Source organism: Zonotrichia leucophrys, chromosome 9, assembly GCF_028769735.1.
Source record: "Zonotrichia leucophrys gambelii isolate GWCS_2022_RI chromosome 9, RI_Zleu_2.0, whole genome shotgun sequence".
NCBI classification, from domain to species: Eukaryota; Metazoa; Chordata; class Aves; order Passeriformes; family Passerellidae; genus Zonotrichia; species Zonotrichia leucophrys.
The window spans coordinates 24,707,583-24,732,650 of NC_088179.1; the positions used below are offsets into that span (position 1 = coordinate 24,707,583).

General features: G+C 46.7%; 2 protein-coding genes across 4 annotated transcripts in view; one reads left to right on the plus strand and one right to left on the minus strand.

Moving 5' to 3' along the window:
• The first annotated feature begins 166 nt into the window (after positions 1 to 166).
• On the plus strand, positions 167 to 2,738 carry STRIT1 (small transmembrane regulator of ion transport 1). The gene is made up of 3 exons (XM_064721512.1): positions 167 to 179; positions 1,614 to 1,744; positions 1,865 to 2,738. Exons 1-2 carry the CDS (start codon positions 167 to 169, stop codon positions 1,706 to 1,708), a joined length of 108 nt encoding a protein of 35 aa, XP_064577582.1. The 3' UTR covers positions 1,709 to 1,744; positions 1,865 to 2,738.
• Positions 2,739 to 5,914: 3,176 nt separating this feature from the next.
• Positions 5,915 to 25,068, minus strand: part of MME (membrane metalloendopeptidase) — a 31,254-nt gene continuing 12,100 nt past the window's right edge. For all 3 annotated transcript variants that reach the window (XM_064721343.1, XM_064721345.1, XM_064721346.1), the window contains 15 exons: positions 23,504 to 23,638; positions 22,098 to 22,199; positions 20,441 to 20,577; positions 20,264 to 20,357; positions 19,055 to 19,183; positions 17,441 to 17,539; positions 16,865 to 16,945; positions 16,440 to 16,543; positions 16,210 to 16,268; positions 13,784 to 13,903; positions 12,528 to 12,661; positions 11,531 to 11,596; positions 9,432 to 9,527; positions 8,952 to 9,028; positions 5,915 to 6,528 (listed from right to left, as the gene is read on the minus strand). In XM_064721343.1, coding sequence (XP_064577413.1) covers positions 6,429 to 6,528; positions 8,952 to 9,028; positions 9,432 to 9,527; positions 11,531 to 11,596; positions 12,528 to 12,661; positions 13,784 to 13,903; positions 16,210 to 16,268; positions 16,440 to 16,543; positions 16,865 to 16,945; positions 17,441 to 17,539; positions 19,055 to 19,183; positions 20,264 to 20,357; positions 20,441 to 20,577; positions 22,098 to 22,199; positions 23,504 to 23,638 — 1,533 coding nt within the window. In that variant the 3' untranslated portion in view covers positions 5,915 to 6,428. The remainder of the gene's footprint in view (positions 6,529 to 8,951; positions 9,029 to 9,431; positions 9,528 to 11,530; positions 11,597 to 12,527; positions 12,662 to 13,783; positions 13,904 to 16,209; positions 16,269 to 16,439; positions 16,544 to 16,864; positions 16,946 to 17,440; positions 17,540 to 19,054; positions 19,184 to 20,263; positions 20,358 to 20,440; positions 20,578 to 22,097; positions 22,200 to 23,503; positions 23,639 to 25,068) is intronic.

The following is a 25,068-nucleotide window of genomic DNA, read 5'->3' on the forward strand; positions in this document are numbered from 1 at the left end:
CCTTGTTCCTGCCTTTTTAGACAATTGAATGCTTATAGCCAACCCCTGGCACCAGTGGGCCAGGCAGCTGCAGCACATTCCAAATATTGCTCTATTTAAAGCATCCCAGGGCTCTCAGAGCTGCTGCAGAGGCAAACCCTAACTGCCATTAAACCAGCAGAGGGGAATGGCAGAACCAGGTAAGAGGCACAATTACATGGGGATGTATATATATAATACATTATTATATACTGAAATTAACAGGTCTGAGCAATGCAGTGTGAATACACTCAGCTACCTGTGCTCTTGTCTGATACACTAGATATAATTTACTTTTCAGTTAGAAAGTGTAACCTCTTTAAAAGCTAATTCTATTAACAGCTTGGGTTCCTCCTGTATTTTTGAATCCTACCAGTTTTGTTTTCTCTATGTTTTGTAGTTGTCATTCCAGGTTAGCTGACACAATAGGACAGTGTGTAAAATAAGTTGTTTGACAGCATTTTTGTTATGCTGTGTGGAGCTGAGCTCCAAGTGTAGTGCCAAGTGAACGCAGAGTAATTTAGATTTTAACCCCACAGAGCTCAAGTGGCAGAGCAAAATGAAATTTCAATAATGACCTTTCCATTGTAAGCACACTTCACTTCTCCAAGGAGAAAAGGAAGTTTATCAAAATGAATTTTATATCTGTTGTAAATTTTTATTTATTTAACTTAAATTTACAACTGTAGCTGTGCTGTGTGCACAGTTACTCAGGTAACACTTGTGAAGGGAACTTTTTAATACACCTTCATAGCTACGTTCAAAGTTTTAAAAGACTTTTCTCCTGTTTTTTTTTTTGCACCACTGACTCTGGTATCTAGGGAGATAGTTTGATAGATATCTGAGTTTGCTCCCCTGGGGCAAAAGGACACCCGGTTTGGGGCAGGATATTTAATTGTTTATGTATTTAATATTTTCATGGCAGCAGAGGCAGATCTGTCCCTCTGGCAGACACTGTGCAGTGTTTTGGTGAGACAGGTGTGCTGTGCAGAGCTTCAGAAGAACCATGTGTCACTCCTTAAATCCCTCTGAGTCTGCCTGCTCCATCTGAACTGGGCAAGGTGTTGTGGATAGTTTCACACAGTTTGTTAATCCCTTCAGAAACCCGTCATTCCATTACCTGTGTAAAGATGTGCTGTAAGAGGTGTAATGTACTGGTAAGTCACAGATCTCAGAGGTTGTTATTCTGCTTTCTGGCAAGGGTGTGCTGCTTGCAGGAACCCATAGAAGGGTCCATGAAGTTTTGCTGTTGAATGGAGATGTGAAGCCAGTTCTGGCTTTGCATCTGGTTTGCAGGAACCCACAGAAGAGTCCATGAAGTTCTGCTGCTGTATGTAGATGTGAAGGCAGTGCAGTGACGGCAGTGTCACACAGTTCTGCCTCCTGTGTGCTCCACAGAGAGCCTGGCTCTGTCCTGGGCCCCTCTGAGCCTGGCCTAGGGCTGCTGAGCAGCTGAGCCAGGGCTCAGCACCCTGGATGTGCCCACCTAGTGCTGGCAGTGGTGGGATCCTCTCAGAGAGTCCCTGCCAGTGTCACTGACCCTGTGTCCTTGTCCTGTGTCCTTGTCCTGTGCTCTGTTCCTGTGTCCTGTCCAGCCCAGGCCCCGCTGTCCCGCCTGCTTGTGCCCGTGCTGCTGGCGCTGGGCTGGATCCTGGGCTGTGCCCTCATGGTGTACATTGTCTTCTCCTGACCTCGGAGGGATGGCAGTGCCACACAGAGCCCTGTGGTAAGTGACGGTGTCACACAGTGACAGCAGTGCCACACGCAGAGCCCTGCAGTGACAGCAGTGTCCCCTGCCCTACGTGGCACTGCCACCCTTTAAAATGCTCTTTTCTGTGTCTTACAGGTGAGAAGAACCTACAATGAAGTTGATCAGAAGAACTCAGAAGTTCAGTTTAGATTTCTAATTACTAAAATACGTATAAAATGAGTTATTTTTAATATCAAGCATGTAAATGCTGTGCACACTTTTTATCCGTTAGGAAGCATCACCAAACCTATTTCCCTGTTCTCAGATTATTTGCAATTTAGGGAGTGGTTTTTGGAATCTCGTGGTAGGTCAGATCCTGCCTGCTTGCTGAACAGCAAACTTTTAAAACAGCTACCCACCAGCTAAGGAGCTTCAAGCTTGGTAGAAACAGGCAAGGGTTAATTTCTCATGGGGCCTGGGCAAGTATTTTTAGCGTTATTATGGGGAAAATCTCTTGGACTCCATTGCTATGAAACAGAACATTGCATGTCCTTGGAAAAGAGAAGCCCAGGCCGAGTCAGGGCTGGGAGGGTTGTGCAGCTCAGTGTGTCTGAACAGGGCTCACCAGGGCCCTCAGTGCCCTGTGCTGGGGTTTGCTTTTTAATTAGAACTGGAGATAATTATACTCCCCCAGTCAATAATCAGCCATGTGAACTTCCAGTGACTTTGCCATTTAAATCACAACTGAGCATCAGATCACTGCATTTTCACTGACAGCTCTGGGCTTTTGAGCATGGAGATTTTTCTACTGAAGAACTGCAGTTCTGAGAAGATGAAATCATTAATAATTCAATCCCCAGTTAAAGCAGAGAATTGATTGTGAGAGGCATGTCTGGAAGATCCCAGCAAGATGTGTGTTTAAGGGAATGTGAAAAAATTCTTAACAAACTCTGATGGGGTTAAATAGAGAAAGAAACTAATTTTTTTCACTTCTGCTCACATAATTAGTATAATTTTGAGAATGTGAGGAAGGCACATCAGTCAGACATCCTGTCTCCATCTGTGGGCACTGTCTGCTGAGCTTTAGGAATGGAAACACAAATAGATTTGGCCGTGGTGCAGCCACGAACATTCCTGGGCCACTCCAGCAGTCGGCAGCAGCGCTGAAGTGTGACATTCCGTTTGGGAATTGTCCCAGCACCGGGTTTGTGCACCTGGGAACGAGCTGAGGGCACAGGGGGTCCATTCTCATCAGATGTCCTGGGAGAGAGGGGCTGATCCACACACACCTCAGGGTCTGAGCCCACCCTGGGCTGATCCACACACACCTCGGGGTGTCATCTTCCATCCTTGGTGTCTGAGCCCACCCTGATCTGATCCACACACACCTCAGTGTCCCACCTTCCATCCATGAGTGTCTGAGCCCACCCTGATCTGATCCACACACACCTCAGGGTCTCACCTTCCATCCTTTGGTGTCTGAGCCCACCCTGGGCTGATCCACACACACCTCAGGGTCTGAGCCCACCCTGGGCTGATCCACACACACCTCAGTGTCCCACCTTCCATCCATGAGTGTCTGAGCCCACCCTGGGCTGATCCACACACACCTCAGTGTCCCACCTTCCATCCATGAGTGTCTGAGCCCACCCTGATCTGATCCACACACACCTCAGTGTCTGAGCCCACCCTGGGCTGATCCACACACACCTCAGGGTCCCACCTTCCATCCATGAGTGTCTGAGCCCACCCAGACCGATCCAGCTGTGACTCCACACTGACCACCTCTGTGTTTTCACAACTCACTTCATTTACCAGGCACGGAGGGAAACAGTTCTGAAAGGGCCCGCTGGCCCAAACAGCTCTTTGGGTGTCTCACAACGCTGGAAATCGAATGTTTCCAATTAAAATGTTACAGAGATAAAATGTAAACACTGCAATCTGGTTTAGCTTTACCTGATTTTTGAGATCTGATTTGGCAGAGCAAACCAAAATAACTTTCTAGGCTGGCGTCAATATCATCGAGCTGGCTTGCTGTACACAAAGCAGGAGTTCCTGCCAGTTTTATGGGGTAATAAAGAGAAGATTATTCCAAGAAAATATGCGTCCCCCACGCTGCTGGAAGATCACTGAGCACTCTGCAGTGACCTTTTGTAACCACCTTCAGACTGCCCACTCGGGTGGCTGTCGTGGTGCAGCTGTACAGCGTGCAGCTCTCCTCACATGTGGGGGTAAAAGGGGCAGCAAAAGGTTTGGGGTTTTTAGTTCCTGAAAAATTAAATGAGTGTTTGAGAGCCAGGTTCCTTTCTCTCAGAGAGGTGCTGGTGATTGAGGGGAAAAACCCATGCATATTCAGGTTGCTTGGAAAATGCTGGTGCTGCACTATTAAAGTGAGGTGATAACTCAGCGTCAGGCCACCACAGCATTGCTACAGCAGGATGCCAAGCTTGCTTCTGCCTGGCTTTCCCTGTGTCCCCTGAACAGCTCTTGGTGTAAATCAGGTAGAGAGGAGTGTCTGTCCCCCCACAATGTCCTGGGATGCTGCATCCTGGAAACCTCCAGGCTCATGTTTATATTCTTCAGTGCTCGTAATCCCATTTAAGGGTGTTGGTGTACACAGAGCACGACTGGTGCAGAACAGAGCCCTGGGGATATCACCTGCCTGTGAACCAGCGTTTGGGTGGGACAGGGACAGGGACAACACCTGCCTGTGAACCAGTTTGGGTAAGACAAGGATAACACCTGCCTGTGAACCAGTTTGGGTAGGACAGGGATAACAGCTGCCTGTGAGCCAGATTGGGTAAGACAAGGATAACACCTGCTTGTGAGCCAGTTTGGGTAAGACAAGGATAACACCTGCTTGTGAGCCAGTTTGGGTAAGACAAGGATAACACCTGCCTGTGAACCAGTTTGGGTAAGACAAGGATAACACCTGCCTGTGAACCAGTTTGGGTAGGACAGGGATAACAGCTGCCTGTGAGCCAGAGCTGGTGTGGGACAGGGGACAGGGACAACACCTCCCTGTGAACCAGTGTTTGGGTGGGACAGGGACAGGCATAACACCTGCTTGTGAACCAGTTTGGGTAGGACAGGGATAACAGCTGCCTGTGAGCCAGAGCTGGTGTGGGACAGGGGACAGGGACAACAGCTGCCTGTGAGCCAGTTTGGGTGGGACATTGCCAGTCCCACGCCAAGGACAGCGGCTCCGGGCGCTGCTGTGTCTCTCCTGCCCCAGAGGCTGACACCCCTCCAGAGAAGAGATTCACCTGCTCGTGGCTGTTCCCGCAGCACCTCACACACCTGGGCTCACCTGGGCCCGAGTGACCCCGTTATGCCCCCAGACCTGAGGGCCCTGCCCTGCTCTGGGCGGAAGCACAAAGGGAACAACACACGGCGAGTCCCTGTCCTGCTCCGGGTGTGGCGGGGGCACCATTTTCATAATTCCTACGAAGAACACGCACTGCATTTGGCTCATAATTTCAGTTTATTATCAAAATGTTTTGATCAGATGACAAACTCGGCTAAAAGGACATAGGTTTTTTAAATAGACCTATTGTAGCAGTCATCTGAGGTATCTGGTACTTGGTTTGCAAATGTCTTTGCTTTGATAAACAAAGCAGTAAGTTCGTTTGCAATCTGCATGAGGATGTTTAATACATATCATTGCAGATTTAAAGCCTTTTACCCTCTTGCTTAAAGCTCCTTCAGACTCTTGCAATCAGCTGTGCAGCTTTGCTGATGTGAGGGCTGACACTGATCAGAACACGTACAAGTGACGTGCAGGATCAGAGCCTGAGCACTGACAGTCAGCCTGGAAACTGCCCTGTTTGTGCCCTCCATTGGAGAACTCAGTTTTGTAGGCTTTGTCTTATTGCCCGATACCATGCTTTAGTCCAATTTCCCAGTTCTATGCAGCCACTGATAAAATATGTTACAATACTTCAAGTCAAAAGTGTAGCTCAAGATTTAAATATAAAAACTATGATTTATACATTACTAGAAACTTTAAAAAAGAGCGACTTTAGAGAAAGCAAGATAAAGCTTAGAAAATGGTGAAAGGGTCTTTGATCACAATCTTACAGATTATAGGTACAGAATTTAATAAATTACCTACGATTCCATTTGGGCTGGAAAGCTGTAAATTAACTGTTGTAAATAGAGACTTCAGGTAATACACGCTGGAGTAATTAGTGAGAAGTTACTTAAGTACAGCAGGTCTTTGGACTCCTCTTGTATAAATGGTTTCAAGTAAAAATGAAAACATTTGGTAGAACAGATTTCCTGCAACAGCAGAGGGTACAGAGTCTGACACTGGGATATAAACTGCTGTCTCTCTGTCGTGGTATGACGGCTAAAATGTGTGTTTCTGAGTGTTTCCCTCCTGCCCTGATCAGAAACCTGCACTCACCGGCCCGTGGGAGATCGTGGGCTGTACTTTGCCATTTCCAATGACACTCCCTGGGCTGTGGGCAGCGTTACAGCTGCAGGTGAGGTGAGCTGTGCGCTGCCAGGTGAGTTGGGCCTGCGGGCTCTGGGGAGCAGCAGCCAGCGCTGCCTTCCCTGCTGCCAGGGTGGTGATTTGGGGTTTGCACGTTTGCCAAGGGTCACAGCCGTGTCTCCAGCACATTCCACTCAGCTCCCTTCCCTCCTCCCCCTCTTGAATCAGCTGGAAAGGTCTCTTTTCCTGGAAAGCTCCTTGAGGTGCGGGGCCTGCAGTCCGTCACCAGACGCGGCACTTCTCGGCAGGGTCCATGTTGTCTCTCGTGGTGCAAGAAAAGGCTTCTGAAAACTCTGGCGAGTTCTGCAGCGACCCCAGGACCCTTTAAAAGAAAGCAACACGCTGTCATTGCTGCTGGCCTGGGTTTGAAACAAACAACACGACCCATATTTTGTAATTTGTTTTTGTTGTGTCACCTCAGCGTAGCGCGGGGAACGCCCCGCTGCTGAGCTCTGCCTTGCTTCATCTCACCTCAAGGGCTGGCTGTGCTTTCTCCTTCAGTTTGTCTTGCCCCTATTGCAACCCCAGAAACACAGGGCCTGTCCCCTGCTCATGGCTGGCTCTCACAGCCAGTTCTTGCCCCCAAACAGATTTCTCACTTGTCAGTGGTTTCCACCGAGTGTCTTGGTGAAGGGAAAACAAAATCCCGAGGTCAAGGGCTGTGGTGGTAACTCCTCACTGAATGTTCATTTACATTTTTACACCAACCAGGTTTTAACTGAGATCATGCTGCTCCTCTGGGCGTTCTGCACAGATTTTCCAGTGAATGAGTTTTCTGGCAAAAATCTCTTACAAACAATGGCTTTCAACTCAACATGGGGAGTGAGTATGAGGCTGTTCCAGCTAGGGCTGATTTTACATGTGTAATTGTGAACACGTGTGAATAGATCTGCTAAGAGTCACTTGTTCCTTCAGGATTAGGATACAGCAGCACATACCTATGCAGGGAAACAGGTCAAACACAGATACTGATGGATGTTGATTGTGCCTCAGAAGTTCTTTAAAGAACTGTTTCTTTGAGTAATTCATGATTATTCTGAGAATTATGTTCATCCTTAGAACCAGGGTGCGCCCACAGAAGCTGAGGTGAAGTTCAGCAGGGACACCTGCAATACTTGAATTGTTCTAGAAGGCCAAAAATGACTCCCTGCTCTTGGGAGCCAGCAGTGGAACAGGACATGGCACAGAAAAAGGATTATCAGGAACCTCATGAATTTTGGTGATCTTCACTGCTCCAGTGAACAAGGACTGCTAAAATGGGATGCACTGCAATTAACAATTTCCATGAGGAGCTGCCTGTTCTACTTGCAAGGAGAAGCAGCCCCCAGCCAGTGTAGCAGGTATTGAAAAGGCTCATTGCAATCCCCAGGTAATAATCAAAAGAGGCACCTGGGGAGCCTTAGTGACACTTGTGTAGTACCTTATTAGGTGTTAATTTTGTGGGTATGTCTCATGAAATGTTTTTGTTTTAGAGCTCTTAGGGGGCCTCATGCTGTAAATGACTGCCCACTCTGGGGATGTTGTCTGGTTTCTCATGAGCACCTGTGTCCCTGCATGCACAGTTTATAGCCTGTCCTGCCGAGGTACAGACAGCACAGCTCGATGTGACGTGCCCAGGGTGCACACAAACACCGCCTGTTGCACTGGATGCTGAACCAGCCACTTCAAAGGCCTTGTACCTCGTCCAAATCAGATGTGCTGAGGCTCTGCAGGGCCTCTGGAGCCTCATTAGCACCGAGAGCAGGCAGGCCTGGCTGCAGGAGCACACAGTGCCTCTGGGAGAGATCCCAGATAGCACAACCCACCCTGGGGAAACACGGAGAACAGCAGGAACAGCCGCTGCTTTCACTGAGCATCCCAGCGCGGGGGCAAACAGGGATTGCTGAAAGCTGTTCAAGGAAAGATACCGGGGTTAATGTGGGGGATTCTACCAGCACAGAGCTTGGCTCTGGTGGACGTGGAGCCTGGGGAGGGCTCAGCCTCCCGCAGATGCTGTGATGGCTGCGCTGCCACTGATACCGTGGCGTGGGACCAGACAGGTTTATTGGAGCACATTGCTGCACTGCTGATGAACAGGCTGCTCTGGCTCCAGAGAAAAAGGAAAGATCCCAGTCTGGCCTGAGCAGCCACATTTCCTGCAGGGCTCCACTGAACTGAGCCCAGCTGGTCCTGGGAAGGCTGGCTGGGCACTCCAGACACAGAATGCACATCTGTGTTGTGCCACTGCACAGGGCTTGTTAGCAGGGAGGGCAGTGATCTCCACTGATTCTACAGATGAAAGTTCATCCATGCTGTTGTTCTGTGTACAAGAACCCTAACAGGAGCTATTGCAGGAGATGGGATTTGTGGATGGGCCCTGGATCCCAGACACAGTCACTGGGACTGCAGTGACAGTCACACAGTGACAGCCAGGTGATGCTGCGTGTCCTGGGGTGGAGGCTGTTCAAAGCTGCTCCATAGTGTGGACAGAATTAAGCTGGATGTTCTCAAGGATGAGACAATGATCCCACATCCCTGCTCTGCCTGTGGAGCTGCCTGGGAAGGGCTTTGCCCGTCTGGGCAGTGCTGGAGGGACAGGAACAGCCCAGCCCTCTCCAGAGTGCTCTGCCTGTGGTGTGTGCCTGTCAAAGCCCCCTGGAAGGGCAGCCCAGCCCTGGGCAGGGTCTCTGCAGTTCCCCACACAGATCCCATTCTGCAGAGGTGTTAGCAACCTCAGGGCTGCTCTGGGGGGCTGGCTCTGCTGACCTGAATCGGCCTGGGCTGTGCACGTCGGTCTTGATGGAGTTCACTGCGTATTCTGGTCTGTACGTGCCACACCACACCTGCACAGGTAACAGAGAGAAGCATCATTAGCCTCAGATTTTACAGGAAGAGACCTGCTGTTATTTAACTGTGAAATACCTGATGTTCATGAGAATAAATCCCACATTAGAACACAGAGGAGAAAGGGTGTATTTTGTTAAAAAAATACATCACTGTCCTCAGACAAAGGCATTTGGGCACAAGGCACTTCCTACCAGGCTTACAAGTGGCCAAATTAATTTCTTTGGGGAAGATAAAAATCACCCAACAAGACTTAAATTTCACTGCTGTGCAGTGAGCACTGCTCAGCTCTGCAGCTCTGCCAGCTCTTGTTTAGCCCATGGGAGGCAGCCTGTTCTGACTTGCTGCTAAACTGTAATGCCAAGTGGTTTTCAAAGCCCTCAGGCAAGGAGGAAAGGATACCTGTGCAAAGTTCAGAAAAAACAGCTGTTTGTGGTTCATGTCGAGACCAGGAAGGAGTTTTTCTTTTCCGTGTTTTCTCTCAAAGTTCTCATAAGCCTGTAGAATGAAGTGAGCAGAAATGTTACCACTTCCAGCATTTTTCCAGTCAAAATGAAATGATGACGAGAAGGAACATGGATTCTTTGACATAATCAATCATTGCCTCCCTTGGCCATCCATCCCACACGTGCCACCTTGAAGCAGAAGACATCAGGGCCATTTCCTAGTACTGTGCTATCAATAATCTAATGCTGCATTATGGAAAAAAGATTTTTCCCACTGTGTGTTGTTTGGGGTTTGGTTTTTTTAAAGTGAATTGCAGAAGGCTTTAAACCTTGCCACAGTAAGGGCAGCTGCTTTCATGTTTCTCATGGAGACGTGTCAAACGTGGATGTGTTGTTGGTGTCTCATCCCTGATGAAAGATGCTGCAGAAATGTTCTGCCTGAAGTCAGAGCCAAAGCAACGCACGAGCAAAGCCAATCAACTGCCCAGGCACAGCTGAGGGATGAGCAGACAGCAGGTCCATGGAAAACTTCTGGAAGTTTCCATGGATAACAGCTGAACGAGAGCCAACAGTGCCACAGCACTGCAAAGGGCCCAGTGCTGTACTGGGGTGTGTAAACAGGAGTGGCTTATATGAAATACATGAAGTAATCCCGCTACTCCACTCTGGCCAGGGCTCAGCTGGAGTGCTCTGTCCACTTTTGGGCACTGCCCTTCAGGAAAGATGTGGACCCACTGGAGAGAGTCCAGAAGAAAGCAGCAAGAATGAGCAGAGGTCCAGCAAACATGACCTATGAGGAAAGATTGAAAGAATTGGGTTTGTTTAGTCTAAAGGAGAGAAGTCTGGGCCTTGAAGCATGTAAGTCCTCAAATATGTGAAAGGTCACAGGAGAGAAAGGAGCAATTGTTGTGTTTGTTGGAGGCAGAGCCGCGGCGGCACTGGCAGTGCCACGAGGTGGAGTGGGAGTGCTCCTCTGGAAGGGTGCACAAGGGGTTAATTCTACCTGCATGGACAGGGGGGTGGGATACTGACCCCTCAAGACTCCTTCTGGACCTTTTTTTACTGTTTACATGATGTCATAATAATTTTTAATACTTCTGACCTAATTTTTCTGGCTACTCCCATTCCTTTCGGAAAGCGTATCCCCTTTCATGGCTTTGTACTTTGCACAAATATTCCAGTCACCAAAGATCACACTAATCTAATAATCCTGAAGCCTCTTTTAGGCTTGCAAACCATTCCTTAACTCTCATTAATAATTGTGTTTGCCCTCAAACATGTCCATTTGCAGTGAGAGCTGGCCATGCATCCAGAGGCTCTTTGTTGGGCAGGGACAGCACTCAGCTGCCAAGGGTTGAGTGTTTTGCCACAGAAGGTGTTCAGGGAAGCAGAAGGAGGATATTTGTGAATAAACAGAAGAAGCTGACTGGCTGCTTTATCCCAGACCACGCTCACAAAATAACCTGAGTCTCTCTGAATGCCAGTCTCAATGATGGCCAACCTAGGGAGTCCAGCAGCTGCTTGGGAAGAGAAGGAAAGCAAAGCCAGAAAGCATCCAGCTGCCTGGAGGGCTGAGTGCAGGGACTCCAGTGTCTCTGGCATCTTGGATACCAGCACAGAGGGCCCAAGCCACCTGAGCAAGATGAAAAGCAAAGTGTTTATGGGTCACAAGAAAGCCATCCTGCCCTCCTTCCTGGCGTGAAAAACCTGGTGAAAAACACAGCCAGAGGCAGCCAGCTGCTGGTGTCAGCACTTCCTTCAGGTCATGGTCCAATGTCAGCCAGGGAATGTTTCCATTCCTCACATTCCTTATTCACAAAGGGAAAAAAACATTGAAAAAGAGTTCCCTAGGAACAGGTAATCTGTAGCCTGACACGATTAACAGGGTGAGAGAAATGCCACAGCTGGACAGTGGCTTTAATGCAGGCCTCGATGGCACAGTAGGTCAGGTCCTGTCCCCAACACAGAAATTGTGTTTCTTCTTCCAAGGCTCTGAAACTGACTTGCTTAATCTCTGACAGTTTCAGCTAAAATAGAGAAATGGATATTTCTTACCTTGTATGCTTGTCTCACACCCCCGTTATCAGCAATGTTTTCTCCTAGTGTGTTGATTCCACTCAGCTGTAAAATAGAAAGGAAAACTATTGGTTTCAAAACAAAAGCTCATCCAGGACCTGTAACACCAAACTTTGTGCATTTTCCAGTTTCTAAAGGCAAGAATTACCCTAAAATCTGAAGGTTTAGCAGAAGATTATGTTAACATCTCTGAAAAGTCTTTATGTCCCTTGTCTCAAAATCCGTGTTTTGAGATACTATTGTTTTTCTAATCCTCTTCCTTCCCCTCCAGGCAACTTTCTCACCTCTGGATCTCTCACTCAGACTTTCTGCTACTTAGTCATTGCTCATTTATTCTTCCTCTTTTCTCCTTGTCTTTAATCCTCAGTTTCTTACCACAGCTCCAGTTAGAGGAAGTGGAACTACAGAATCTGTAGTCTGTAGAACAAGTTAAAATTCAAACTCAAAACTGCTGAAATTGTTGTTAACAGACATCAGCAAACCTGCTAGAAGGTATTTTTCTCTATAGGAGGCAAGTTCAGTGGCTTCTTGGTAGCCAGATATGTAGATCTCTATTTAGCAGGTATTCCTGAGTCAGTCAAATAGCACCAAAGATGATGAAGCTTTGATAATGGGAAACATCTAATTCTGTTTTCTAAAAATCATTATTTTAAGTATTAGTCCATCATATTGATTAATGATAGTCAAAGGTGCAAAATCTAGAATCATGCTTTGATTGAATTTAATGTGTGAATAAAAGGGCAGCAAAATATGCTGAAATTTTCTTCTCTATTTTCATTGGCCTCTCTCTGAGTTCCCACACTTCAACACGTTTTGGGACAATCTCAGGCTGGGAGTTTCATCAGTTTTATCTGTTCCCTGTCCTGTGTGATGGCATACATTGTCAGGCTGTGGAAAGGCAGAGCCATGGTGGAACAGAGAGGAATAACTCAGTTATTGCCCTGAGAGCAGCGCTGCCTCCCCGGGCAGGACCTACGTTCTGTCCGCCTGCCAGGTCCCACGAGAAGTTCCCATACTGGTACACCATGCACTGGGACAGCTCCTTGAAATTCCGCGCTGATTCTTCACTCCACCAGTCCACCAGGTCGCCGTTCTCATTGAAATTCCTGCCTGTGACAGGGAGTTAAACAGAATTATTCATATGAGAAAAGAGGGCTTGGAGCGAGCACGACTTTGGAGTGTGCTCCTGGGAGAGCAGCGCTGTGGTGGCTCAGGAACCCAGAGTCCGAGTTACACAGGGAAATTCAGCTCCCTGTTGGGTGCTCCCTGAGGGGATGGAGCCCTAGAGCGTGTCACACACCCTGCAAGCGTGTCACACACCCTGTAAGCGTGTCACACACCCTGTAAGTGTGTCACACACCCTGTAAGTGTGTCACACACCCTGCAAGCGTGTCACACACCCTGTAAGCGTGTCACACACCCTGTAAGCAGGTCACACACCCTGTAAGCGTGTCACACACCTGTGTGTCACACACCTGTAAGCGTGTCACACACCCTGTGTGTCACACACCCTGTAAGCAGGACAGACACCCTGTAAGTGTGTCACACACCCTGTAAGCGTGTCACACACCCTGTAAGCGTGTCACACACCCTGTAAGCGTGTCACACACCCTGTAAGCGTGTCACACACCCTGTAAGCAGATCACACACCCTGTAAGCGTGTCACACACCTGTAAGCGTGTCACACACCCTGTAAGCGTGTCACACACCTGTAAGTGTGTCACACACCCTGTAAGCGTGTCACACACCTGTAAGCGTGTCACACACCCTGTAAGCGTGTCACACACCCTGTAAGCAGGTCACACACCCTGTAAGCATGTCACACACCCTGTAAGTGTGTCACACACCCTGTAAGCGTGTCACACACCCTGTAAGCGTGTCACACACCTGTAAGCGTGTCACACACCCTGTGTGTCACGCACCCTGTAAGCGTGTCACACACCCTGTAAGCGTGTCACACACCCTGTAAGCAGGACAGACACCCTGTAAGCAGGACAGACACCCTGTAAGCGTGTCACACACCCTGTAAGCGTGTCACACACCTGTAAGCGTGTCACACACCCTGTGTGTCACGCACCCTGTAAAGCGTGTCACACACCTGTAAGCGTGTCACACACCCTGTAAGCAGGTCACACACCCCATAAGCGTGTCGCACACCCTGTAAACATGTCACACACCCTGTGTGTCACACCCCCGATCTCTGGGTGCTGTGCCAGGGCAGCTGGCGCTCACCGTTGTCGTCGAAGCCGTGCGTGATCTCGTGCCCGATGACCATCCCGATGCCGCCGTAGTTCAGGGAGCGGGGCTGGGAGGCGCTGAAGAAAGGGGGCTGCAGAATGCCCGCAGGGAACACTGGAAGGGAAGCACAGGCTGTCACAGACATCTTTTATGGAAAAGCCTTTCCTTAGGATTCTTCCTCCTGAGAAGCTCAGAGGCCTCAGGAACAAAATGTAAACATCGATTATCTGCTGCTGTGGAATGCAACAGGTGCATCTGTGATCAGCTCATGTTGGTTTGTTATCATTCTTTTCTATTCTATTTTTATCTAGCCTTCTGATGAAACCTTTTCTTCTTTTAGTATAGTTTTAATGTAATATATATAATAAAATAATAAATCAGCCTTCTGAAACCTGGAGTCAGATCCTCGTCTCTCCCCTCATCCTGGGACCCCCGTGAACACCATCACACCAGTAAACACTGAAGAGGAAGGCACAGCACAGCCAAGGCCCTGCCCTGTCACCCTGCAGGTACAGGGGGGCCAGACCAGTGTTATGGGCTCAACCCAAACCACCCCATTCTCTCAGATCTCCCAACAATGCTGTGGGACAGGAGAAACAGAGCAGCAGGAGCACCCCCCTCCTCAGACACTTCCAAAGCCATGACCAGCTTGTGCTTTGTTACGCTTCTGCTCTGCAGGAAAAAGCAGTTTGTTCCAATTTACATCACTTAGCATTCACAGACTTCAGTCTCATCATTAAACAAACCTCACAACATTGTGAGAAGTGGGAGGGTGTCCCCCAAGAAGAATAGATTATTTGATCATTCCATCACAAATCAATCTCGGAGACAGGAATTTATTCTTCCCTTGAAAATACAAGTAACTCCCACTGGAATCAATAAAAATAGGCCAAGCTGTCAATAAAAGAACTGGAACAAAGCAGTTCCATTTACCCACTTCTCTGCTCATTTTTCTAGGCTTCTTCTACAAAACAATTCATTTAAAAAGAAACCATGTTGCAATTCTGATCTTTTTATAAATTAAGAGTAATAAAATACTATAAAATATTCAGTTCCACTTAGTATCTTGAAGGCCTTTTCCTGTCTCCCTGCTGCCTCTGCAATATGAAGTTTTAATTCTCCCTGAGAAGGAGGTGGATGTAGCTCTACACAACTTAGACAGAAGGAATTGAGTGACAGTCCTCACACAGCAAAGGAAAGAAGATTGATATTTCTTGCATTTCAGCATAAATCCAGTTCAGCTCTAGGGCTTTCTTTCAGGACGAGAAAGAACCATGGGAAAGCCAGAAAATAACAAAGAGGTTAGAAATGAGCCAGTTGTGCTGTGTGTGCAGGCTGCTGCCACAGCAACCCCAGTGCAGGGCTGGTTTGCTGTGGGATGGATGCCCCAGTGTTCTATCTGTTATCAGGGAGCACAGAGGTATCAGCAGTGAGAGGAGCCACATCTGGAGCTGCTGCCACAGCAACCCCAGTGCAGTGCTGGTTTGCTGAGGAATAGATGTTCTATCTGTTATCAGAGAGCACAGAGGTATCAGCAGTGAGAGGAGCCACCTCTGGCTCCTCTAGCACAGCCCCAGTGCTGGTTTGCTGTGGAATGGATGTCCCACTGTCCTATCTGTTATCAGAGAGCACAGATGGTCTGAACTGCTGATGGAGCAGAGCAGGTCACACCTCACCCAGATGGAGCCACAGAGCTCCAGGTTCCCCACACCCCGTGCACAGAGCTGCTCTTCAGAGGGGTTTTTAAAGTCTAGTTCTAATTCAGACATCACTCTAAAGATCAGACTGCTTTAATTATCCTGTGCATGCCATAGTTGAAGGATGAGGTAAGAATTTATGACTCACATTAACTGCCAGTCACCAGTTTCAGTCTTCCACATCATGATTCCTTTCCTACAAATTACTGAACAAAGCTAATTTAAACAAAGCCTTCTGGAAGTTTTTGTGTTAACTGTTCAGTCAAGAGCTAAATGCTCACATCAAGGAACAATCTTGTTTCATTTCTGTGCAGAGCCCTGCAGGACAAGGCTTTTCCATTTCCTTGGACTTGTTTTCAGGAGTTAGGGTGGATCACAGTACTCAGTGATGGCCTAGAAAGGACACTGCAGTCTGTGACACTCGGATGACTAAAATTCAAACACTCTTTGCAGAATGGACGTGACAGAAATGCTGAGATGCATAATTAATGTTGTGAAATGTTTCGTGACTCTGGGGAGCCTTGCAGCACTGTGCAGGGGGCTGGGATGGTTCACAAGCCTTGGGGCTCCATGTGGTTCTAATCCTCAGCCAGAATGGACAGGGCTTTGCGTTCCCATGGGTGGTGTTGGGCAGGCTGACATTAGGAATCTTTACACTCAAATTTGTTATTCATTTTAAAAGTTCATACATACATATATAAAAAATAAATAGGTAAACCTTACCTATCTGATTCCGACTTGCTGAGTAAAAAGCATTGACAACAGCAGCTCCACTTATCCACCTGGTAACACCAGAAAAATAAATGTTAGTATTTCAATTGTTAATAGCAACGTTAATGGAGTTAATAAGCCTAGAAACTGTGTAACAGAATCACAGAATATTTGAAGTTGGAAGGTACCTTCTCCTGTGAAAAGGGGATAAAAGACTAGACAGAATATTATTAAATACTTACTCCTCTTTGTCCACCTTTTCTCTAAGCTTTTTCAACCTTTTCTTCTGGGTAAATACTAAATTTTGGATAATGTTTTCAAAGTATTCTTCTTCTTTGTAGTTCAACTAAAAAGAAAGGGGGAAGAGGAGTTAGTGGCGGTGTTAAAGACACACAGATCAGGAAAATCTAGTCTTAAGCATGATGAGCTAAGCAACACATTTCTAAGAATATTTTTTGATCTACAATTAGAGCGTGGTTTGCAGAGCTCTGCTACACCACAGAGTTGATATTGTAGCTGGATCTGTGTTGGCAGCTGGGTACTTTTCCCAGAGCTCTTCATTCTCTCTTTGCAGACATATTTTGAGTGGAGTTCAGCAATTGTTGGTGTTGCCCTTAACCCTTTTCCTCTCTGAAAACCCTTTTCCCTGCCTGTTGTGCAAACTTACCTCCTGGTACTCACTGTTGAGCTTGTCATCATCTGTCACGATCTCATCCGGGTAACCAATCCTCTCTTTAATTGCTCTTGCCTAGGGACAAGGGAATTTGATATCCATAGCAAATCCAGCCATGTTTTAAATAATAAATTACATAAGAAAGGCAATATGGAAGCCACTGCAGAAACTGTAGGATGTTAATTATATATAGATTTTGTTTAAATTTTTCATTCACTGAAAGCACAAGTTTATGGGTTTTATCCTGTTCTGCCTAATAGCTGGTCAAATCACCAGAAATCATTCCTTCTCATTTTCAGTATTGTTTTCCTGTAGATATTCATTATCTAGCTCCTTAATCACTGATTTGCCTGAAAGGTCTTAATCTTGTATGCAGATTTTTCCTATTTTGTGTGCATATCTCCAGAGGCCCTTCCCTTGGAATCCTAAACTGCTGTGCCTATATAAGCATAACTATAAATTTGTTGGTATCATAATATAGAAGTTACTGCTTATTTTTTGTCAGGAAAAGCAATTGAAATAGCAATTTTTATAGAACTACACATTACCAATATTTCAGACAGAACTTACTTTTTGTTCTGCTCTCTTTTTGGTCTCTGCATCCATCCAGGAAAGTTCATCTAAGGTTTTTATAAAAACATCGCGTATATCTGCAATCATTTCTTCAACCTGGAAAAACACCAGAATGTTACAAACCCACAGAGTAAGAGGGTGGGCAATGCAGTTCAGCCATGCAGGGTTACCAAAACCTGATAGACACTGCCCTGCTGGATGTTGTGCATCTGAGGGAATCATTGTGTTTGTGCCAAACCCAAAAATGGGTGGTTTCACACCAGGATTCCAGTGGTGATCACAATCAGCTAGGGCTTCACTTCTGGAACTTTCTGTGTGGCTGGGGGTGAGCAGAGATCACCAACTGTTATTGGTTATTGGTAAATTATTATTATTTATTGGTAAATGGTTATTTATTTATTCAGTTGTGCCCAGCGGTGGCAGGGCATGAACGGTGCCACTCTCAGAGGGCAGCTCCTGGCATGTGGGGATGCTCCTGCACAGCTGCCCATGCACCTGGCCCAGCTGTGCACCTGCAAACCCCACATTTCACACTGTGCTCTGGGAAAAACCTGCAGCTTTAAACCTTTGGAATAACCCCACATTTCACACTCTGCTCTGGGAAAAACCTGCAGCTTTAAACCTTTGGAATAACTGTTATTAGCACTTGAATAAAAACTCGAAAATCAAGCTCACCTTGATTAGGCTGTAATAGAAAGTGCAACCAAAGCTGTGTCAGGAAGAGCATGGCTATAGGAATGTGCTTTTTGTTGATGGAGGGACAAAACTATTCTTTGTCTTTTTAAAAAGGAAACAAGCTTAGAAGTTTATTTCCTTGATTAGGTGAAAAACCTACTTTATAGGCTTAAGGGACATCAAACTCAAGGATAGCTAATTGGACAGAAGCTAAAAAGTCTTGCTTAGGCAATTTACTAGAAAAAAGAAGAGAACAAAGAAACTAATTGCTTTTGTGAGGTGTTTTACTAGGAGCAAAAACCTCTTGCACTTGGCTTGGTTTTTTTTTTGTTTGTTATTTTGCCTTTTATTAAACCTTTTTGTTTCTAATACTGCAACAGAAGCTATCCTGCTGTTTTTGTGCCTCCAAAGGTAGCTGAGCTATCTTAGGAGGGCAATAGACCTCCAAGGGCTTATGAGACCTGGCTCGAGGGGGCTGCTGTTACTCATGGTGGTGATGAAGGTACCTTCTCCTGTGAAAACTGGAAAAAAGACTAGACAGAGTACTGTTAAATACTCTAAAATGCTAAATACAGAGTATTGTTAAATACTTAGTGCCCTTGATGGAGTGCACTTGTGTCACTAGAGGACACGAAACAACACGAGTGCACACACCACTGTTCTCAAGGTGAGAAAAGACAAGTTTATATTCTGACTCTAACATTTATAGATTTCTAAAAGTGACAGTGGATTGGAGGGTGACAGTGCCACCTCTCCAGTGACACTGGACAAACCAGCAGTCTAACAAACTCCTTTCTTCCACAAAAGAACACGAAACAATAAGTTATTGACAGAAAGTGTGCGAGACAGCTCGTTACAAGAATGTCAACATCAGAAGGCTTGGAAAACCTTCAAGAATGGGGGTGACACCCTCAGGCTGAGGGGTGAGGGCCTCACCACGTGCTTGCTGTCCCCAGCAAAGGCCTCCTCCACGTAGAGCCGGCCCACGGCGTTCTCCATGTTCCCGTTGACGTAGTTGGCGCAGCGGCGCCACACGGCGCTCTCGGAGGTGGTGCCATAGAGCGCCTGCGGGACACACAGCAGGAAAACACAGGGATAAACGGGGCTGAACGGGGCTGAACGGGGCTGAACGGGGATAAACGGGGCTGAACGGGGCAAACAGGGCAAACAGGGCTGAATGGGGCTGAACAGGGCTGAACAGGGCTGAACAGGGCAAACAGGGCTGAACGGGGCTGAACAGGGCTAAACAGGGATAAACAGCAGGGCAAACAGGGGTAAACAGGGCTAAACAGGGTTAGACAGGGCTAAACAGGGTAAACAGGGCAAACAGGACAAACAGGGCAAACAGGGCAAACAGGGCAAACAGGGCAAACAGGAGACACACAGCAGGCAAACAGGGCTAAACAGGGTAAACAGGGCAAACAGGAGACACACAGCAGGCAAACAGGGCTAAACAGGGCAAACAGGACAAACAGGACAAACAGGGCAAACAGGAGACACACAGCAGACAAACAGGGCTGAACAGGGCTAAACAGGACAAACAGGACAAACAGGGCCAAACAGGGCTAAACAGGGCCTCCTCCACCTCCGTGCACACACCCAGTCCATGCCCATGCAGGGCACTTAGCTGGACTCACTCTCTAACCAGGATCACCATGAAAACTCTTACAGAGGAATAAATTCTGCTGTGGGAATACAAAGAACTTCCATGCCCAGTTGCTGAAATCGCTCAGCATTTCCTTAAAAGCACTGAGCTGTCAGCAGGATCGAATGATTGGAAACCAAAATTGGGGCCATAATGTTTGCCTTGAATATATTCCCCTGGATGATGAGGAGTTTCTAACAAGTCAGTCAGAACTGTAATCCCGTGCAAATAAATGGGGCTGTTCTGATACCAAAATGGGGATTAATTTAGATTCAGAAAAACAAGAGACCAGGTACCAGAGCAGTGCTTTCAAATCCACTCAGCTATCAGGCATAAATCCCATAAATTATAGATACGCTCCAGCAGAGCAAACACATCTGGCTTTTGTGTGCAAAATCCAAAATACATTAAATATTTATATATTACACCTACATAAAAACCTATCTTTTGTGGCTCACAAAAGCCATCATTAGAAGTTAGGGAGAGGTGAATTTCTGCACCTTACGGAAAGCATTCCTCGTGTCCTTGTAGTCCCGGCTGAGGCTGTTGACAAGATCCATGACAAATCTCCAGGCCATGTAATTCTGAAGGTCTCTGTTTCACAAAACAACAATAAGCTGGTGATGTTCTGAGGCTTTTGAAGTTTTCTGGAAAGAAAATGCAAATACCACACCTACCTGGAAGAGTATTTTTCAAGAATAGACCTGAGCTTGAGCAGGTAGTCAGGGTCATAAACAATGACGTGTTCCGTGTTGTCAACGTTGATTTGCACAGTTGACATGATGGCATTTATGAATTCTGACCAGTTGAAGTCCTGGAAAATCAATATGCATTATGATATGGTTCCATCGTAAACAGTTTAAGTATGTTTGCATGACACAGCTGCTCTGCCTTTAGTTTCCCTAATATTTGCACTACTTATAAATGGGGTCATTGTAATAATAGCTGGCCTGAGATCATTTATAGCTCTAGAAATGTTGTTAACATTGGGGGGTTCTTGGCAGAAAGGGTAGAGAAATTGCTTTGATTTCAAACTAACACAATTTTTTTTTAAAGTTTCTGTTCTGCCTATTACTTTAAAAAGTGTTGGTGATTGTTCCCTGCCCGTGTCTTTGGAAAGGTTTATTGGAGAGGTAATGCCTTCCATCAGACAAGTGGAAGCAGCTGAGGAGAGCAGATGAGCTTTCAGGAGCAGTCACTGCAGGTCTGGGAGAGAAGCAGCAAACTCCAGGCTAATCTTGGGAGTAATTGCTGTTCTATCCTTAGACACTGCAACACTACCAGCTCCCATCAAGTGTCTTTTGAGCATTTTGGAATAAATTTAAATTAGTGCTGATCTGCAGCACCCCCCAGGCACTAATAATAACCAGGGCAATGCCATTCTGTGACAGGAGTTGTTGTTTTCTGACAGCATGACTGTAATGGTAACCAACTACACCTGTGGGAGACGGTGAATTATGAAACCAATTAAACCAGGCAGGAGGGAACTGTCAGAGAATTAAAGTCAATAAAACTGCAGCGAATATGAACAAGTGCCAGGAATAACAGTGCTTCATGGCACCTCACTGGCCTCCCAAACCTCAATAAAAGTCATGAGGATAAAACCTGCCCGTGTTCAGTGCGACATCGTGTTCCTGGGGAGACAGAGCTGTGCTGGCAGAGCTTGGGCAGGTTCTCAGCTGCTCTCTGGGGCCGTGGGTTGAAGGCTGCCCTCACAAACAGCACGTGGCTCGGGGTGGGAGCAGAGCTGACCCATCCTGGGGTGACTGAATTGGGAGGGACGTGCAGAGCTGCCCCATTTCATGGCCCTGGCAGCCTGGGCTCCTTGCTGCCTGCCCTGCCAGCAGTAATTACAGGGCAAACTGGATTCTTGCTCTGAATCTGCAGCTCTGGATAAACAGAGTGGGGCTGGGTATTCACTCAACATCCCTGAGGCAGCTGGGGGCTGCAGGCTGGACTCCAGGGCCATGAACCCATGGGGACAAGGAACAGGATCAGAGAACCACAGAGTGGTTTGGGTTGGGAGGGATCTGAAAGATCATCTATTTCCAACCCCCTGCCATGGGCAGAGACACCTCCCACTGGAAATGGTTTTTCCCTTTGTACTTTTCCATCTTTTTATGTTGAGGCCGATGGGAAGATGTGCCTTCAGGAGAAGCAGTGGGTACAGAATGTGCATACAGTTCAGTGTCATCAGAAGAGCAAGAAAGACTGTGCCCATCAGGGATCCTGTTCTATTGCAAATATGTCTTTAACAGAAAAAAATCCAGGCTTCATTGTTTAATCCCATCAGTGATAAATTAGAGGTTAAATACCAGGTTATGGATCACTCACCTTACCATTGATTACCAGTGAGAAGTTCTTTTGGAGTTGTGCCAAGGTCATTTTGTTGTACAGCAGAAGTGGGTCATTTCTGTCTTCAGATTTTGTTGTTGCCTGTCAGAGTGAATCAGGAGAGAATCACTGAGTGTACTGAGTGAGTTCCCAGGAGTTTTGGTTCTGCTCGGGGTGCACATCTGCCCTGTGTGCTCTTTGTGACCCACAGCCCCAGCTCACACAGCCCTGTGCTGCTCTGGGCACTGCTGAGTTCAACATCTGCATCCACAGCAGCAGATTTCACCCTTTTAAAGCGCTTTGAAAAATCAGTTATGCCAAGCCTCCTTTTATCCTTCCCTTCCGCTTCCTCTTCCCTATTCTATTGTGCATTCAGTGGGGTTTTTTCTGTGTTTTTTAAACAAACTCCCAAGAGCACAATGCCAGCTCTCTTCAGTCACACTGAGGCTGATGCTGAGTTTTGGATGCAAGGTTAAAATCCCTTTTAGGCAGTGGCAGCTCCCCCAGCACCAGCTGGACCCCACCACAGCAGGGACAGTGCAGGCATGAGCTCCTCTCATCCTGCTCTTTAAAGCCTTTCTTCAATTAACTCCCTTTTTGATAATAATTGCCCATCTCTGATCCAAGCCCAGAGGTGTGTTTCTCATGAAAATGAAGGAAATCCAAGTCAGATGGGTTTAGTTTACATAAATGGTTTTCCCAAGTATGAGACCTTACTGTCAGTGTAACTTCAGAAATAGCTGAAGCTGTAAAATATGTATTCAGCCTGTTTCATGGTCATCCTCAGCTTCAGGTCCTGCTGCAGTGGTTAATAATAATAAGCCATGGTTTGCTCATGAATGCCTTTGGTTTGCTCCACGCACATTCAAACCCTCGCTATTCCTCCAAAGTCAAATTCATGATATTATTTTTCCTTTGTTCTTTTCTTTTAAGGGAGAACAGTGTTTGGTAAAAAATGCCCTTGGAACAATCAGCATTGTGGAGCAGCTTGTGCAGCACAAACATGACTTTGTGCTCACAGCAGGCCAAGGGCTGGGAATCTGCTGCTCTGGGATCCAAACAGCCCACAGGGAAACGGGACAAAGGGAGGAGAGGCCCCAGACATCTCCAAACCTCACGCTCTAAACCACATTAACCAGACCCCAATCTGTCTCTCTCTGCTCTTGCAGGCCTTCTGTGAGCAGGTCAGGATAAACATTTGGTTATTTGGAAAACAGCTGCCTCGAATACTTTCCCCTGCTCCTCCCAGGGCACAGCTGTTCCTTCAGGTGTGACAGGCTCTGAGCATTTCTGCTCCCACAGAACAGCAGCACAAGGAGGTTAACCACTCACTGCACTGTCAGCTCTCTCAGGCATTGTGGAAAAGGCCAATTGTTTAAAGGATAGTTTAAAGAAGCTTTTCTTACATTGGCGATCTCTTTCTCCAGGTCCATAACTCTTCTCATTTGTGCAGAAATGTCACTCTCATTGACAGGAAGATTTCTTTCTTGTCGGATTAGTTTAGCTACAGAAATCATGAAATCAACATAGGCAGAACATGCCTGCAGGAAAAAACAGGAGCAGTTTAAAGACAAAACTCTTCCAAGGAGAGCATACCTTGATTATCTTCAGGATTTCACCTTCATTTTTATGAGCTACAGTTCTCATTCCTTCTTTAAACAGGTCAATTTTCTCAGAAATACTGTTAGGTCACAACTAGAATTTGACTGTGAGCATTTCCTGATGGAGCACTGCTGGGTAACTGGAGCAGTGTTCAAAGCTGAACACTCCCAATGACTGCACTGTTTTCATTATTTAGAATGAGACATTTGTATGTCCATATTTAAACCATCACCCATGTTTTTTCTAGCTCACTTTAATTACAAGTTCCAAAAATACCATTTCCAAAGAGCTGTGTTCCCAGGAACATAAACCAAGGGAATTGGCTTTGTGGGAAAAGCTCTCCCAGAAGCTGTGAACCTCCCCCAGTGCTCCTTGGAACAGCCAGAACTCGCATTGCTGTATGCAGAGTTAGGTATACCACTGACAATTTATATGAAATCTAACATTAAAGAGTTCAGCAATGGTAAGAATGTAAATACAGCAGAAAATTCTCTGAAATGCCACACAGCCAAATATCTTAAGGTGTCATTGTATTTTATGGAACCTCTGTTTTATTGTAATTCCATTATTATTTGTAATTCCAGTTCCTCATTGTTAAGTCACACTCATTTTTCTATCAGCAGAAATGCTGTTTTCAGTATTCCTTTTCAATGCAAATAAAAAAAACCAACAAACATGCATAGTGCTGGATCAGCTATCAAATAACAAATCTGTTTTATGCAATGTAACCTACCAGAGCTGTGATTAAAGCTAGGATTAATAAGGTGTGCATGTCATCAGCTTTACTGATAGGAGTATTTTGGTACATTCAGCTCCTGAGGCAGGGGACACACCTGTTTAATGAGAGCTGCAGGTGAGCAGCCATTCCCTGTGCCCTGCTGGGCACCCTCCCTGCCAGGCTGTGCCCACCTGGCTGTGCCCACCTGGCTGTGCCCACTGGGGCTGTGCCCACCTGGGGCTGTGCCCACCTGGCTGTGCCCACCTGGCTGTGCCCACTGAGGCTGCCTGCAGGGACAGGGACAGGCACAGGCACAGGGACAGGGCTCAGCAGCCCAAAGGGCTCAACTCGCAGTGCCAGTTCCAAGCAGGAGAGATCATTTCAGAAATAGAAAAGCCCATGAAACCACTGACAGCTACAACAAGTCACAAAAGACAGCGCGTACCAGCACTGTAAAAGCCACCATGAAATTCAATATAGCTATTACCTCAAAGTTAACAGAGGTTTTTAGGTACCAATCAGTGACTTTCTTTTTCTGCTAGGTGCAGCTCTGAAGTCAGACAGCAAAGAACTAAGTCAGCTAATTTCATCTGGACTGTATAAATAGTCTCAGCAATTCCAGTGGAAGCCTAAGACATGGGAATCACTCCA